Source organism: Pelodiscus sinensis, chromosome 4 (genome assembly GCF_052426305.1).
Source record: "Pelodiscus sinensis isolate ZL-2025 chromosome 4, ASM5242630v1, whole genome shotgun sequence".
Classification (NCBI taxonomy): Eukaryota; Metazoa; Chordata; order Testudines; family Trionychidae; genus Pelodiscus; species Pelodiscus sinensis.
Window position 1 is genome coordinate 100741932 of NC_143055.1, and position 14776 is coordinate 100756707.

Below are 14776 nucleotides of genomic sequence, written 5' to 3' on the forward strand. Positions count from 1 at the left end.
TTTCAGCGGAGTTGCTCTCACAACTGTATCTAAGGACAGCTGTCTCCTTGCAGTGTTTTCAAAGTTAAATACCCCTGCACAATGTGTGCTCTTTTTCCTACACTGTTCTATTAGTTAACACCCCAAAGGCTTGTTACCCTTAATTTTTAATAGTCTCACAGAGGTAGCTGTGTTAGTCTGTGACTTTAAAAACAACGAGTAGTCCTGTGGCACCTTGGAGACTAACAAAAAATATATTTAGTATCATGAGCTTTCGCAGGCATAATCTGTGAGCTGAGTCAAGCCAAAATCATACCAATCTTCAGAAGTGCAGTTTGTCCCTAAAAGAATTTGTTACACAGAAAAGAACTCTTTTCTGTTTGTAGTGTTGCGCATGGATGTTTTGACATGTGCCTTTTACAGCTGAAAAATAACAGAATCCTACTCACAAGTCAAAGAGAAAATGCAGAAGCCAGATGGGAACAGGTATATCGATAGGAGATGGGTGCTCCCCCAGAATGGGAGGAAAAGGGATAGAACAAGAGCTGAAGTGCCTTAATTATATAGCACCAAGCAATTAAAAAAAGAGATGATTGATTTTTGTAAAGTAAATTTATTTTTGTAAAGTTATTTTAGCGGAAACAGATGTTCTGTGTCAATAATGCAATCCCAATGTAATTAATTGTTCATTCATTCTAAAAGCATATTTTACATGAACTTAAAAGCAGAAAATCAGAAATGTGGCCATCTGCTCTCCATTTAAAAATGTGAATTTCATCTATTATTGATTTTTCAAATGTGTCAGATTTCTAGATGCATAGTATTTTTGAAGGGTTCTATTTCTGTGAACACACATTCGGCCAATGTCATATATTATTCTGGGACTGATGTGGCTAAAACTATGCTGTGTATATCTATCTGTCATTCATTTTTTTATCCTCCATTCTTGTAGATTGCATTAATTTATTTTCTAAGTTTAGCATTTTTAATACATTTGTAACTTTCCTAACATGTAAGAATATAATTTCCTCTGGATGCTAACACAAGGCATAACTAAGTCTTAGGGTTTATCAACATCAGAAAATTGCACTGGCTGATCTTAAATAAGTTTTAAAACCAATTTACTGAAATTGGTGCAAACCCTTGTGTGGATGCTTATATTTCATTTGAAATCAGGCTTATTTCAGCTGAGCTTAAATGAGTTAGGTACAGATTTAAACTTAAATGGAAATGTGTGCTCATGAGGTTTTCACCGGTTTAACTAAAATGGTTAATTTTTAAACTTGAGTTATACTGGTGCAGCTTTCTCATGTAGACAAGGTCTTAGCAAAACCACAAGTATGTAGAGAGAACTTGTATGGCTTTTAATAGACATCACTTGCGTGCTTGGAGAACTAAATACACCCACACATTTCCTTCTTCTTTTCATTGTAATTGATTAAACAAAATAAATACAAAGCATCAGAGATAAGACTAATGTTACTCTCAGATTATTGTTAACTGCTTGGTTTTATGTAGTGATGTGCCATAGTCCAGTTGAAGGTGGGTCTCTGCCTACCAGAGCTCTGGGTCAGTGGGCAGCCACTCTGCCTCATTACCCACCATGCTCATTAGCACATGGGAAATCAGCCAGCTGACTTAGTGTTGTAAGTGCAGTCCTGTAGCCCACTCCACCAATACATTCAGTATGACCTGGCCCAGCCCTGGCCCAGCCCAGCCAGTTCCTGGGTCTCAGGCCTAGACTCAGGCTGAGCAAACAATGAGTGAGCCCAGGCCCTAGCTCAGGACGGGACAACAAATAGTTAAAGAGCTCAAGCCTATGCTCAGGCTGAGGGCATAGTCAGTGAGCATAGGCCCTAGCTCACGGCAGGGCAGCAAATGGGTGTCCTAGCTCTGGTGGAGAGCCAACAAGCACAGGCATTTTGCTTAGAGAAATGAAGGGAGACTACCAGCCACGGGTTGGAGTGGCAGGGGCGGGAGAGACACAGGCCCACCCGGCCCACTGCGTCCCAACAGAGCCCTAACAGTGGCATACCAATTTGCCACTGAATCAGTGGGATCCTGACCGCAACACATTGACTCATTCATGGGCACTGACTCAGCCACACCAGGGTCAGCTATCCCTGGGCTGCCCTCCTCCTCCCAAGGTGTACCTCACTCAGTAGTAAGTTCAGGGTAGGCATCTGGCTCCTCCAGTAGCTGGGCTTCCACTGTTCTCTTGGCTCTGCCTTTTACATTTCCTGTCCCACCTCTTGACTTCTGGCAGGGCGGTAGGGTGGGGCAAGACTCTGCTCATCAGGGCACAAGGAGAGATTCCTCCCCATCTGGGTCAGTGGGTCAGTGGCCTCGCTACTTGTGCACAGTATGGAATGGTTGGACCTTTTCATCTCTGTTGGTTTAATTCAAATGAATACAAAAATGGGGCTGTCTGAGTCATTTAACTATAGCACAGGGCACAATATTGTGGTGGGTGGGAGATGGTGGTAGATCTGTGCATAGGAACTGATCTTACCTTTCACTTTGATTTACACATGATATAGTTTACATTTCCTTAGCATTATTGCATGACCCGATGTCATACAAAGAATGCCATGAATAATGCCTGCCTGCCCTTGTTGTTCCTTCAGGGACTATGATGCAAACAAAATAAATTATATGTATGCTCAATATGTCAAGAATACCATGGAGCCTCTTAACATACCAGATGTCTGCAAAGACAGAAGATTTCCATGGACAGTAAGTAAATTGAAACTGGGTTTTAGAATCCAGTAGTAAAAAACAGATGATTTTTGTTTACCTTTCATGTATGATCAGGTCTTGTGTGTGCTATACTTATTACCACTACCATTGCTGCATGTATTGACTACTGACACTCAGAACTGTTTAAACATAGAGGAAGATACAGTCCCTGCCCCCTAGAGTTTACAAATTATACAGTTCTAACACAGACTGAGTCAGGGTAGCTGGAAGATGGATTCATCACAAAGAAAATTATCATTAAAATAAATCTAACTATACTTATTTACTAGATAATACATGTTCTTAGGTCAAGAAAAGAAGTATGTTCTAACGGAAGTGTAAAGGAAGACAGGATGGAGGCTTTTCACTTCAGTCCTGAGGACTGGCCACCACAGTTTTCTGGAATAGACTCAGAAATTCTTTCCCCCACTTTTGGTCTAGTAAAGGTTAGGCATGATATAGACATGAACTATTTGCTGTTATGAGGAAGGCACAAGTGCACTTCTCAACACTTCATGCTTCCCAGTCTGCAAAGCAGCATAAGGAAGACCCAGCTTGTGTCAACGTGTCCCAGAGACCACTTGGATAGAAGCTGGAGATTAAGGAAGGAAGGAACAATTGATAACAAACAGACTGGTGTGGTGTAGTATTCATGCAACAGATCTAGTGCCTTGTCATCCCTATAGCACAAAGCAAACCTGTCACTGTGTCTGAAAAGCCACCCATTCCCCTTATTACTCTTTTGCAAAACCAGATTGGTTTATTATTACATAATACATTTGTAAGGAGCCTCTTAGTGGATGAGGGAAATAGTGGAGGGGGAAAGGTTGGAGTGTATTGTTGTCAGAAGACAGCCTTCGACTATAATCTCTCCCTTCTGAGGTCAAGAAGTAGGCATGGCAGAAATACAGTGTCCAATAAGATTTTTCCTGTTATTGTATAGTAGGAGTTGCTAGGATTCTACTTTCAGCTGTGGTTGGTTTATTCACATTAGGAGCTCAGAGTGCATTTTGCAGAATTAATTTTGTGTCTAGCTCCTGAGGGGGCGCTTATGGGGGAAGAGACAAAATGTATGTCCTGTATTTAGGCAGACAAAGAAATAGGTGAATATTTGGCAGAAAATTTAAAATATATAAAAAAATTACCTAGGGAACAATTTTAAACAGCTGTTTGTTAGGACAAGGCCTTTGATTTGGCAGCAGAATTAGAATTTTCTGCTCATGCAGAAATTCATTGTTCCATGGAATCTGAAAGATTTATTATGCCGGAGAAAAACATTGACATGCATTTACTTTTGGGCTATGTCTAGACTGCAAGCCTCTTTCGAAAGAGGCTTTTTCAAAAGATACTTTCGAAAAAGCCTCTTTCGAAAAAGAGCGTCTAGACTGCAAGCAGTACTTTCAAAAAAGCAAGCCACTTTTTCGAAAGAGAGCACCCATGCAGTCTGGATGCTCTCATTCGAAAAAGCCCTGTTTTCATTCAAGAATGACTTTTTTCGAAAGAGCACTTTCGAAAAAAGGCGTTCTTCCTCGTGAAATGAGGAGTACCGCCGTCGAAAGAAAAGCCACGTTCTTTCGATTTAATTTTGAAAGAATGCAGCTGTAGTCTAGACGCAGGTGATGTTTTTTCGAAAAAAGGCTACTTTTTTCGAAAAAACCCTGCAGTCTAGACACAGCCCTAGATACATGGGCATACATGGATAAAGAGGAAACAATACTACTGCTGGAGAGGAATTATGGATAAGCTATTTTTTTTAGCATAATGACATTGAGTCTTTATACTGCTTTTATATCTGTTCTCCCTTCCTCCCTCCTGCCATCTCTCCATACATTTGACCATTGGTCTGTTTTCTCTAAGCAATTCGCATTGTGGAGATTCTCAAGTGTCTTTGGATTAGGCCACATATGAACATTACTTTGGGGTCATTGGTTCCTTTCCTCCACCAAACATGTAACTAGCTTTCATGAAAGCCCTCCTTCAGCGTCTCTCCACTGCACTTGCTGGAGAGTTAGACTATTTCTACACTACAGAGTTTTTTCCGAAAAAAACTTCACTTACGTCCACACTGCAATCGTGTTCTTTTGAAAAAATACCGAAAGAACAGAGGGTTTTTCTGACATTGGTAAATCTCTTTCTATGAGGAAAAAGCTTTTTTCCGAAAGAGCGCTTTCAGAAAAAGGCATGTGTGGACAGGGAAGAGGGAGTTCTTTCAGAAGAAGAGGAAAGAGGAGAAAGCACAGCTGCCCTGGTAGCCACTTCATCCATAGTAATAACAGCTTAAATGCCAGCTACTGTCCATTCAGTGGGGATGCTTTCTTTCAAAAAAACAGATGACTTTTTCAATGCGCTTTGGCAGTGTGGACGCTCTTTCGGAAGAAGATTTTCGGAAGATCTCTTCCGGAAACCTTCTTCCGAAAGAAGCCTGTAGTCTAGACTTAGCCTTAAAAGGGAAAGAACATTTGGGACAAATGATGGTTGCAGCTTGGAAAAAAGGTTAATGGTTTAAACATTCAACAATAGGGGAATCAATGGGAAGACAGAAGAAAAGGAAACAAGAGCAGCAAGAACAGAAGGCAATATTAGTGAGGGACAAAAGAGGAGAAAGTGGGAAGGAAAAATGAAGTGAAAATGATAAAAATGACAGTGTATACAGAAGGGAAGTAGGTGCATGAAGAGAGAAGAATACAAAGAATAGAAAACAGATCTTCATAGAGCTGATAGAATAATTTTCACTATGTAACTGAAACATTTTCCTTGTCAGCTAACCAAGCAGGAACCTTTTCCATGGCTAAAACATATTAGGAGGGCAGCATGCAAGGTCACACTCCAGTCCACAGTGCCATAGAAAATAACTAATGTCTGTGTGTCGTTTTGAGGAAAGCAAGTAAATCTTTGGTTGAATGTTAATGTTCAAACATGGAGAATTGGTTTATGGGGATGAGAGATGAACCGTAAAATCAAGGCTGTGTGCTAGTTTCTTTTCTCTTCCTCTCAGTTTGGGCTTTCTGACTCTTGATAACCCCCAAAACATTATCAGTTTCTCACCTCACCCTAGAACTGTTGCGAGTTGTTGCACTTATGATTGAACTTGCCCTTGAGTATTCAGATGGACATCCTCATACCTGTGTAATTAGATTACTAAGCAAGTGTATAAAGTGCAGCAGCAGATCTTTAAAGATACATTTGTGTGTACCTGAGATGAGAGTTGACACAGTAGTTGATACTAGTGTAAATTAAAGTGTTGCAGACAAGAGCAACGCAGAATAGGTCACTGTGTTCCAAACTCTGGCATTTCTCCTTATTTCTAGTTAATTTCACAGGTATTGAGGTTCTGAATTGAGGTATTGAGGTTCTAAATTGCAAAGAAGTGGCTGGAGTCATATAAAGAATAACGAATGCTCCCCTACACTGTAGGCAAAATTTTTGTTTATTTATGCACTCATAGAATACTAGAACTGGAAGGGACCTTGAGAGATCATCATGTCCAGTCCCCTACCCTCGCAGGACCAAGCACCATCTAGATCATCCCAGATAGATGCCTATCCAACCTGTTCTTAAATCTCTCAAGTGGTGGAGATTCCACAACCTTCCTAGGCAATTATTCCAGTGCTTAACCACTTGGACAGTTGGGAAGTTCTTCCTGATGTCCAACTTAAATCTCCCTTGCTGCAATTTAAGCCTGTTGCTTCTTGTTCTATCATTAGAGACCAAGGAGAACAATTTTTCTCCCTCCTCCTTGTAACACTCTTCTGGATTCCTATTTCAAATAGCAGAATAGTTTATGAAGTGATCATGCCTGTTAGGCTAAAGAGAAACTACATCAGGCAGCCAAGAATCAAAGAAACTTCAGAGCTGAAATATTAACATGCTAATATTTTTTCCTTCCCTTATATGGAATCAGACCTTGGACCATACTTTGCTCTCAGTTATCCCTATGAGACACCAATACTGGGGGTAAAAGCAGAATTAAGTCAATTTTCTTTCATTACTTAAATATCTGCACAACAGGTGAAGTGGAGAAGGTATCTTTGAGCCCCATGAATTTCTCCTCAGCCACTCTGAGTTGTAAATCTGTCCCTACTATACAATATAGTCATTTTCATTCTAATGAAAGGAATAACAGTAAAATGAAAGTGGACCCAAATGAAATTCATCTAGAAACCTTGCTATTACTCATTCATTTATGCTTTATTCCCTAGTCCCCATTATACTAGATGCTGCATGAACACAAATGAAGATATGGTCTCTCCCCCCAAAAATGTATAATGTAAAAATTAGTTTTATATTCTGCCTTCCTTGCATGGTGCAGATCTCTCTGTAAATTTGTAACTGTATTCTCTATTTGCTTAATAGAATGAAAATGCAGAAAATGTGAACCAGCACATAAAAAGTTTGCTTTGTACACCAATAAAAAATGGGAAGAAGAATAAAGTAATAGGTATTACAATTTTGATTTCTTTATACTTATACACTGCATGTCCAGTCATTAGATGCATGTTATATTTTGTTTGACTGATGTTTTTATATGAGATAAAATGTATATTATACTACTAGTAGTACTAATAGTATTTTTTATACATGTGTATAATTGCTATACAGTAGTCTTCCTGTACAAGCAGTCCCCGGGTTATGTACAAGATAGGGACTGTAGGTTTGTTCTTAAGTTGAATTTGTATGTAAGTCGGAACTGGTGTCCAGATTCAGCAGCTGTTGAAACTGACCAGCGGCTGACTACAGGAAGCCCGAGGCAGAGCTGCTCTGCCCTGGGCTTCCTGGAATCAGCCGCTGATCAGTTTCAACAGTGTCTGAATCTGGACGCCTGGGACAGAACAGCTGGGGCGCTGCCGGGTAGGTCCCCGCAGCGCCGCACCTCGGCGCTGCAGGGACCAACCCGGCAGCACCCCAGCTGCTCTACCCCAGGCGTCGGCGAGAAAAGCCTGGACTGGGGGGGGACCCCCAGCAGACCAGGAAGACGCGGAGCGGCTTTTCTCGCCACGGGGGTGGCGGGCGGTGGGACCGCGGTGCATCTGGGCAGTTCCGCCGCCCCCGTCCTCCACGGCGAGAAAAGCCCCGTTCGTATGTAGGGGATCCGACATAAGTCGGATCCACGTAACTCGGGGACTGCCTGTATTACAAAATATAATCTCAGCAACTTGACATCTGATATCACAGGAGAAAATTCTTAAACACAATGAAATAGTTGTCATATTTCTAATTCAAGGCACCATCATACTGCTGTCTGTCATTGTTTTACCTACTAAAGGTGAAAAAATACCAATAAGACCTCAAATTATTTTTCCTCTACTTTTTCTGTTTACTTCCTTTGTGCACTTAACAACATTTTGTTAGTAATTATTTTAATAGTATCTCTTATATGCAGTTGGAGTCAGTTGTTATTTCTATGGGTCTTATGCCTGGTAATAAGTAAGAGAAAAGCTTTTCTTTTTTTTTTTAATTGGAAAATATAAAAATTTGAGACACCTGGCATATAGATTAAGGGGGAGAAGAAGCACCTGCAACTACTTCTAACTCTTCTTTTATGTTGTTTAGATTTTATGTTGATAATGACTTTTTAACATTCAAACACGCTCAATTAATGCAACAAATGTAGTATATTAAAATATTATATTGTTTTGAGGAATAGGAAAGACAGTAGTCTATGGGATGTACTCTCTAATCATATCCAGCTCATTTGTACCACTCAGATGGTGTAAAGTGGTCAGACCTGATCACATCTGGTCAGCAGAAAATCCCCCTGTTGGAGGGGAACGCCCAGGAGGTTTAAGTGCGCTCATGTTGAAATCTTCACTTGTCAAACAACTCCTCTGGCACGAGGGCATTTCTGGACAAGGAGTGATCATGGTGGATCTGCACCCATTAAACATCAGTGGTGCAAACTGGAAATGCTCCATTTGTCATAGGGGTATGGCTGGCCTGATTACTGATCTGGAAACAGTCCTGAGGAAGCCCCTTCACCTCGAGCAGGAAGCAGAGTTCAATTGCCAGAGTGGAATCCTAAGGGTCAAATATGAATTTCTATTAAGTCCTTACATAGAAGAATTCCCATTGTCCTCATTGGGAGTGTGGACTGATTGATGTCAGTGGGAATTCACTTGGGTAAAGACTGTGCCAAAACTAAGGAAGGGCCTCAGGATCTCCTCCATAGGTATTTCACATAGTGCTAGTCTAGACTAGGAGTAAAGATGTATTTTGAAAATAACTAACACATTTTAAAACTTTAATGTGGCCATTGAGACCTTTATTGTAACACGTCATGGTAGACTCTAGGGGTACATCTAGACTACATGCCTTCATTTAAATTTACATGGCTGCCGCGCTGAGCCGACAAACAGCTGATCAGCTGTTAGTCGGCTCAGCGCGATAGTCTGGACGCACGGGTGTCGACATCAAAGGTATTTGTCGACCACCCAGGTAAACCTCCTGGAATGAGGTTTACCTGGGTGGTCGACAGATACCTTTGATGTCGACACCCACACGTCCAGACTATCGCGCTGAGCCGACTAACAGCTGATCAGCTGTTTGTCGGCTCAGCGCGGCAGCCATGTAAATTTAAATGAAGCGGCGATTATTTAAATCGCCGCTTCATTTTACTATGTCTGGTAGCCTAATCTACATGCCTCTGGTGACAGAGGCATGTAGTCTAGACGTACCCCCAGACAGCTTGGGGTTCGTCTTGACTAACACACCTGTTTAAAATACACCTGGCAGTGCATATTGGAATTTAGGTAGTTAGGAAGCCTTTTGTAAAGAGTTTTGTGTGAAGTATACATGAACATGGGAAAATAATGGATGGGATTCTGGGTGGTACCTCTAAGAGGGCAGCACAGAACTTACAGCCCTAGGGATATGGGAAGCTATAGAGGCTTTAAGCCACATCATGGGTCTTACTATAATGTAGTTTGCATTGGGGGCCTATATAAGTTATGACAGCTTTCCTTGGAGCCGAAGCCCTACATGTGGTGACCCTGCCCCTGACATGCCCCTCCTGCCCCCAGCCCTACCCATCTCTCTACTTCAGAGCTAACAAGGGGGTTCTCCAAGAGCTGTCTTCCTTAGTTATTGCGTTAGAAGAATCCTCCCTGGTCAGATCTGGGTGTAAAATAAATACCACTCCAGATCTTTTAGCCAGAGTCCAGGGCTCAGGGCCTGGATGAGAACCTCACCCTATGTATTCTTAGTCATTACAGTCTTTATGTTATAGAAGTTTAAAAATGTTTTCAGTGAAAATTCTGTAAAAAGAAAAGCAAATAAAAAAGGAGAAATATCTAGAAGGATACAAAGTGCATCTAATGAGTGATCTAGTGAATAGACAGTGCTAAGTCACTCTTCACACGCAGTACAAGCGCATGAAACTCTTGCCCAGCAGCTAGGTGTTATCACTATGTCAGAATAATTCAGCATCTATATTCTTTAGCTGGTGGGACAACCTCAAGGTAATAAATGTCACCTTGTCACATGTTTCATTTACTGTTGATGTATTCTTTTAATATAGTCTGTTTTATTACAATGTCTTGTTTGTTGCTTGCACAAAACGTTACTTCTACTCCCCATTACATCTGTGTAAATCTAGAGTAACTATTGAAATCGCTGGAGTCACACTTATGTAACTTATGTAAGTAAAGCTGTGATTCAGCCTCAAAGTACAGAATAGTGCCTGCAGGTGGGTAAATATAGTAAATGTATGGTCTTGTAAAGTTACACCAACATTTACATTTCATGCAGTTATGAGATATTTATTTGAGAAATCAGTGGTTTCAATCACTATAATGTGGGATGGTTGGTACTGTGTTTTGCTTGGTGAGTTCAACTGCATAATGCTTTCATGAGATCCAGATAGCTCTAGATTGTGTCTTATTTCTTAATGCTATCTCTCCTATTTAGAGTAAGCATCTCCATTATTGCTGTAGGTCAGCCACTGATTCCACAAGTGAGCAGTTAATTTTCTTTTTTAAAAACTGAAATGGGAACAAAAATAAGAGGTTTTTTTATAATTTTTGTTGCATTTCACAATGGAGGTCATAATGTTTCATAGTATTGGTAAAGGAGCAAGCACCAGGAAAAGGTGGTTTGGTGATTTAAACTAAAATTATTTTAAAAAGCATTCATCTCCTGCCACCTTCCATTTCCCACTGAATTTTTCACTAAGAGTATGTCTACACTAGCCCCCTACTTTGAACTAGGGAGGCTAATGAGGGTGACCGAAATTGCAAATGAAGCCCGGAATAACTGCCCACGTCTACACGCGGCAGTGAAACGGGAGTTCAAAGTAAAGCCCTAACTCGAATTAGCTGTTATTCCTCCTGGAATGAGGTTTAACAGTTAATTCGAATTAGACATGTCCCCAATATCCATGATCTCCGCACTAGATGCGGGAACGCGGCCATCTATGGTAGGATGGCTGCCAGCCTGGCCACCAAAGGCCCATGCGAACCCAGAGCAGGTTTGTAAGAAAATCAAGTTGGTCCAGCAAGACCCCCAAACCTGAGCCCTGAGCTTCCCCTCCCCCTTCTTCCCCTTGCTTCCACCTTCCAGTGCCGTCCTCCCAGGTTTCCCCCTCCCCTCTCCCACTCTTTCTTCTCCCCTCTCCCACCTCCTTTCTCCAGTCTCACCAGAGTTTCATTTTCCCTCTTCCCCGGTTTTGTTAAATAAGAGAGTTTGTGTTAATGAAAATACATGTATTTTATTTTACATCAGGAAGGGGGGTTAGGGAAGTGGAAGGACGTGAGGGAGGAATGAGGCACAAGCGACCTGTGGGGCAGACCAGGGAGGCTCTTAGTGCTCCTCAGGGTGGAGCTTTCCCGCAGGGCCTCCTGGATACTGACAGCCCCCCGATGGACCTCCTGGATGGCAGCCTGCAGAAAGTGTAGCCAGGCTCGCGGCAATGCGTCCACAAGAAGCACCAGGCATTTCTGGCTCCATGTTGCAGAGTGCTGTGGTGTCCCGAGTGAGGGCAACCACAGCACACAGAGACAAAATGCTTTGCTGTCCCTCATCAAGTTAGGCAAGCAAGCAGGGAAACCTGAGAACCGGCTGCCCGGAATGGGGGTCCCTTTAAGCACAGGCCTCAGATAGCCTCAGGCAGCAGCCACATAAAGTAACTCCTGACCTGATGCCCTGCAGGACCTGGTTCCGGCTGGCCTTAAATGAGATTCAGCATCCACTCAGTGTGGACGCACTATTTCGAAATAGCCAAATGCTATTTCAAAATTCATTTTGTGTGTAGATGTGTTATTTTGAAATATCTTATTTTGAAATTAGATATTTCGAAATAATGCTGTAGTGTAGACATACCCTTGGAGCTTAAGGCCTGTTGACCCTCAAATGGGATTACAAGAGTTCTCAGATGTAAGTCATGTTATGAACTAACATTTCACTTTCAAAAGTGCATCTGTGCTTTGAGCTGGAGGAGTAACTTTCAGCTCAGGCAGACATACCCACGTTAGTTTTGATTGAAAAGTAGCAGTATAGCTGTAGCAGGATGGGTTCCACCAGCGTAAGTATGTAGGGGACATATTCGAGCCAACTAGCTTGTCTCACCACTCCATCACCATAGTTACACTTCTGGTTTTGGCATGCTGATTTGATCTGAGTGCACATACAATGTCTCAGCTGGAAATTCTACCTCAGCTCAAAAGTGTGGATATACCATAAAGTCACTTTGCAGCTTTTGAAAATGTTATCCATAGTCTGTAGATTTTCAGGGTTAGAAACCAGATATATGCGCCTTTTCCAGCAGCAAGAAGTAGCACAATACTATAAAATGGAGTCCCTTAGGAACTATCATCTGTTGGTTTCTGACAGCAGTTGCTAGCCAACTTTCCTACCTCTCAACCACACTCAGCATCACTCTCTACCAAATCCCAAATGTGTATTGTTTAGTGGAAAAGGGTTTCCAGTGTATGCCCTGAAAAAGAATTTGGACTCCTTTAATTCTGATGTGTATGGGCCCACTGATGGCTCATGGAAAACTTTTGAAAAATAATCTATTTCATGAGTGCTTGAAAAATAATCTATATCATGCAGTATATTTACTGTAATTCTCTCCCTGATTTTATTAATAGAGTCATTTACATGAAAACAGAATCTACATTTTTCAGAGTTCATATGATCTTCTGGCTTATTCACTGCTGGAAGTCCTAATTCACCATTCATTACATCACAGTTGCTATGGAAATAATTATAATTTCATAAACAGCACTAAACAAAGTTGAAAGTCCATGAAATTGTCCCACACCCTCAACAGAGTCTAATGATAGATCCGTTCCTCTTCTACAGAGGGAGCAAATCCATTCTTATTCATTGTTGTGTATTATCTCTTTTGCTGTAGCACTGAAAGGTCCCAATGAGGAATCAGGCAACCATTGCGTTGGCACCATACTCATATCTGACAAAAAGACAGATTTTTGCCCCAAAGAGCTTACAATTCAATTGCAGCATTCCTATTAATTCAGGAAGAGCAGGATCTGGTCCTTGGAGAATTTCCCAAAATAGGGCATAATATGGCAAAAAAGGGAAATTGTTACACAGCAAAGTTATTTTGGAACAACAACTGTTATTCCGAAATAACTATGCGAGCATCTACACAGCAACAGCATTATTTCAAAACAATTTCAAAATAACTGGAAGCTTATTCCGACTTCTGTAATCCTCATTCTACGAAGAATAATGCTTATTCCGAAACAGCTATTTTGGAATAGGGACTGTGTAGACGCTCCACTGCTGCTATTTCGAAATAGCCCCTCACCAGGGCCATTTTAAGTTATTCCTCCTAGGGCTATAAATCAAGATAGCAAGTCTGCACTAGGGAAGCTTGCCTCCAACTAATTTTGAGGCTTCCCTGCAGTGTAGATATGCTATTTCAAAATAAGTTATTTCAGAATAACTATTCTGGAATATCTTATTCCAAAATAACTGTGCAGTGTAGATGTAGCCTTACTGTGATATATGCAGATTGGAAACTCTTCCACATACAGAACCTTTACATTTCAAAGCCTCCTCCATACGAGAGTGCAGTAATCATTTTGTTCTCAGAGTAGTCTAGACTGTAAGGGCATATCTACACAGCACATTATTCTGGAATAACTTTGAAAGCGTCTACACAGCAAGCCCGTTATTTCGAAATAATATCAAAATAACGGTCATCTTATTCCGGATGCCTGTTACCCTCATTCTATGAGGAATAACGGCTATTCTGAAGTAGCTGTCCTGATGCCTAACCTGAAGTGCTTCCAGGTGTCCTTGAATGCAATTCCGCGTCCAATGAGTGTGGATGCTCTATTTTGAAATAGCTCAGAACTATTTCGATGGGCATTTGCTGTGTAGATGCACTGTTTCCGAAATAAGTGTGCACTGCAGGCATGTCCTTACAAAGAAGTCATGGATGCATTATGCTTGCACATAAGGTTTTTCTTAATCTAAAATCAGTGATTTTAGGCTAGAAGTGTAGATTGCTAGCAATGGAGGGAATTTTCTGTAAACATTCCATAATGTAGACAAGGCCTTAAAATAGGTTCTGATTACACCCACGCTTGATATGATTGCACATAGTTTCCAGTAAAATTCTCACCCTACCCCCAACTCCCCTTTTCAGAAGCTGAGAACAGCTCTGGCATTGTAGAGGCTTTGTTCATAAAGCTGCACGTTATAAGTATCAAAAAGTCAGGGATCAAAATTCTGTTCCCATTTATAGTGGTGTAAATCCTGAAGCAAGGAAATGTTAAGTTACAGTTCCAATAGTAATGTTAGTTGGGTGTCACCCAAAATAATGTTTTGCATTTCTGTTTTACTGGTTAAATATATAGTTAAATACATAATTGATTATAGTATTAAATGTGTGGCATAAAAAACACAGAATATGCACTATGACAAAAATATATCTTCAAACATAATTTTTGCAATTCCTAACTCATTATAATTTTTAATTGTTAGTCTGCAACTTTCTAATGGCATAATTATTTACATTTGATCACACAAGAGTTTGCCCTCACAGTCAGAAATGTTAGAGGCATATACACACTATATGTCTGTTACTGAACAA

General features: G+C 41.0%; 1 protein-coding gene across 6 annotated transcripts in view; it reads left to right on the forward strand.

The window, feature by feature from the left end:
• The window catches only part of PDE5A (phosphodiesterase 5A), a 102357-nt gene that overhangs the window by 50552 nt on the left and 37029 nt on the right, over positions 1-14776 (forward strand). For all 6 annotated transcript variants that reach the window (XR_016349478.1, XM_075929816.2, XM_075929817.2 and 3 more), the window contains exons 8-9: positions 2607-2715; positions 7072-7156. Coding sequence is in view for 5 of the 6 variants with exons in the window: in XM_075929816.2 (XP_075785931.1) it covers positions 2607-2715; positions 7072-7156 (194 nt within the window). In the remaining variant the exon portion in view is untranslated. The remainder of the gene's footprint in view (positions 1-2606; positions 2716-7071; positions 7157-14776) is intronic.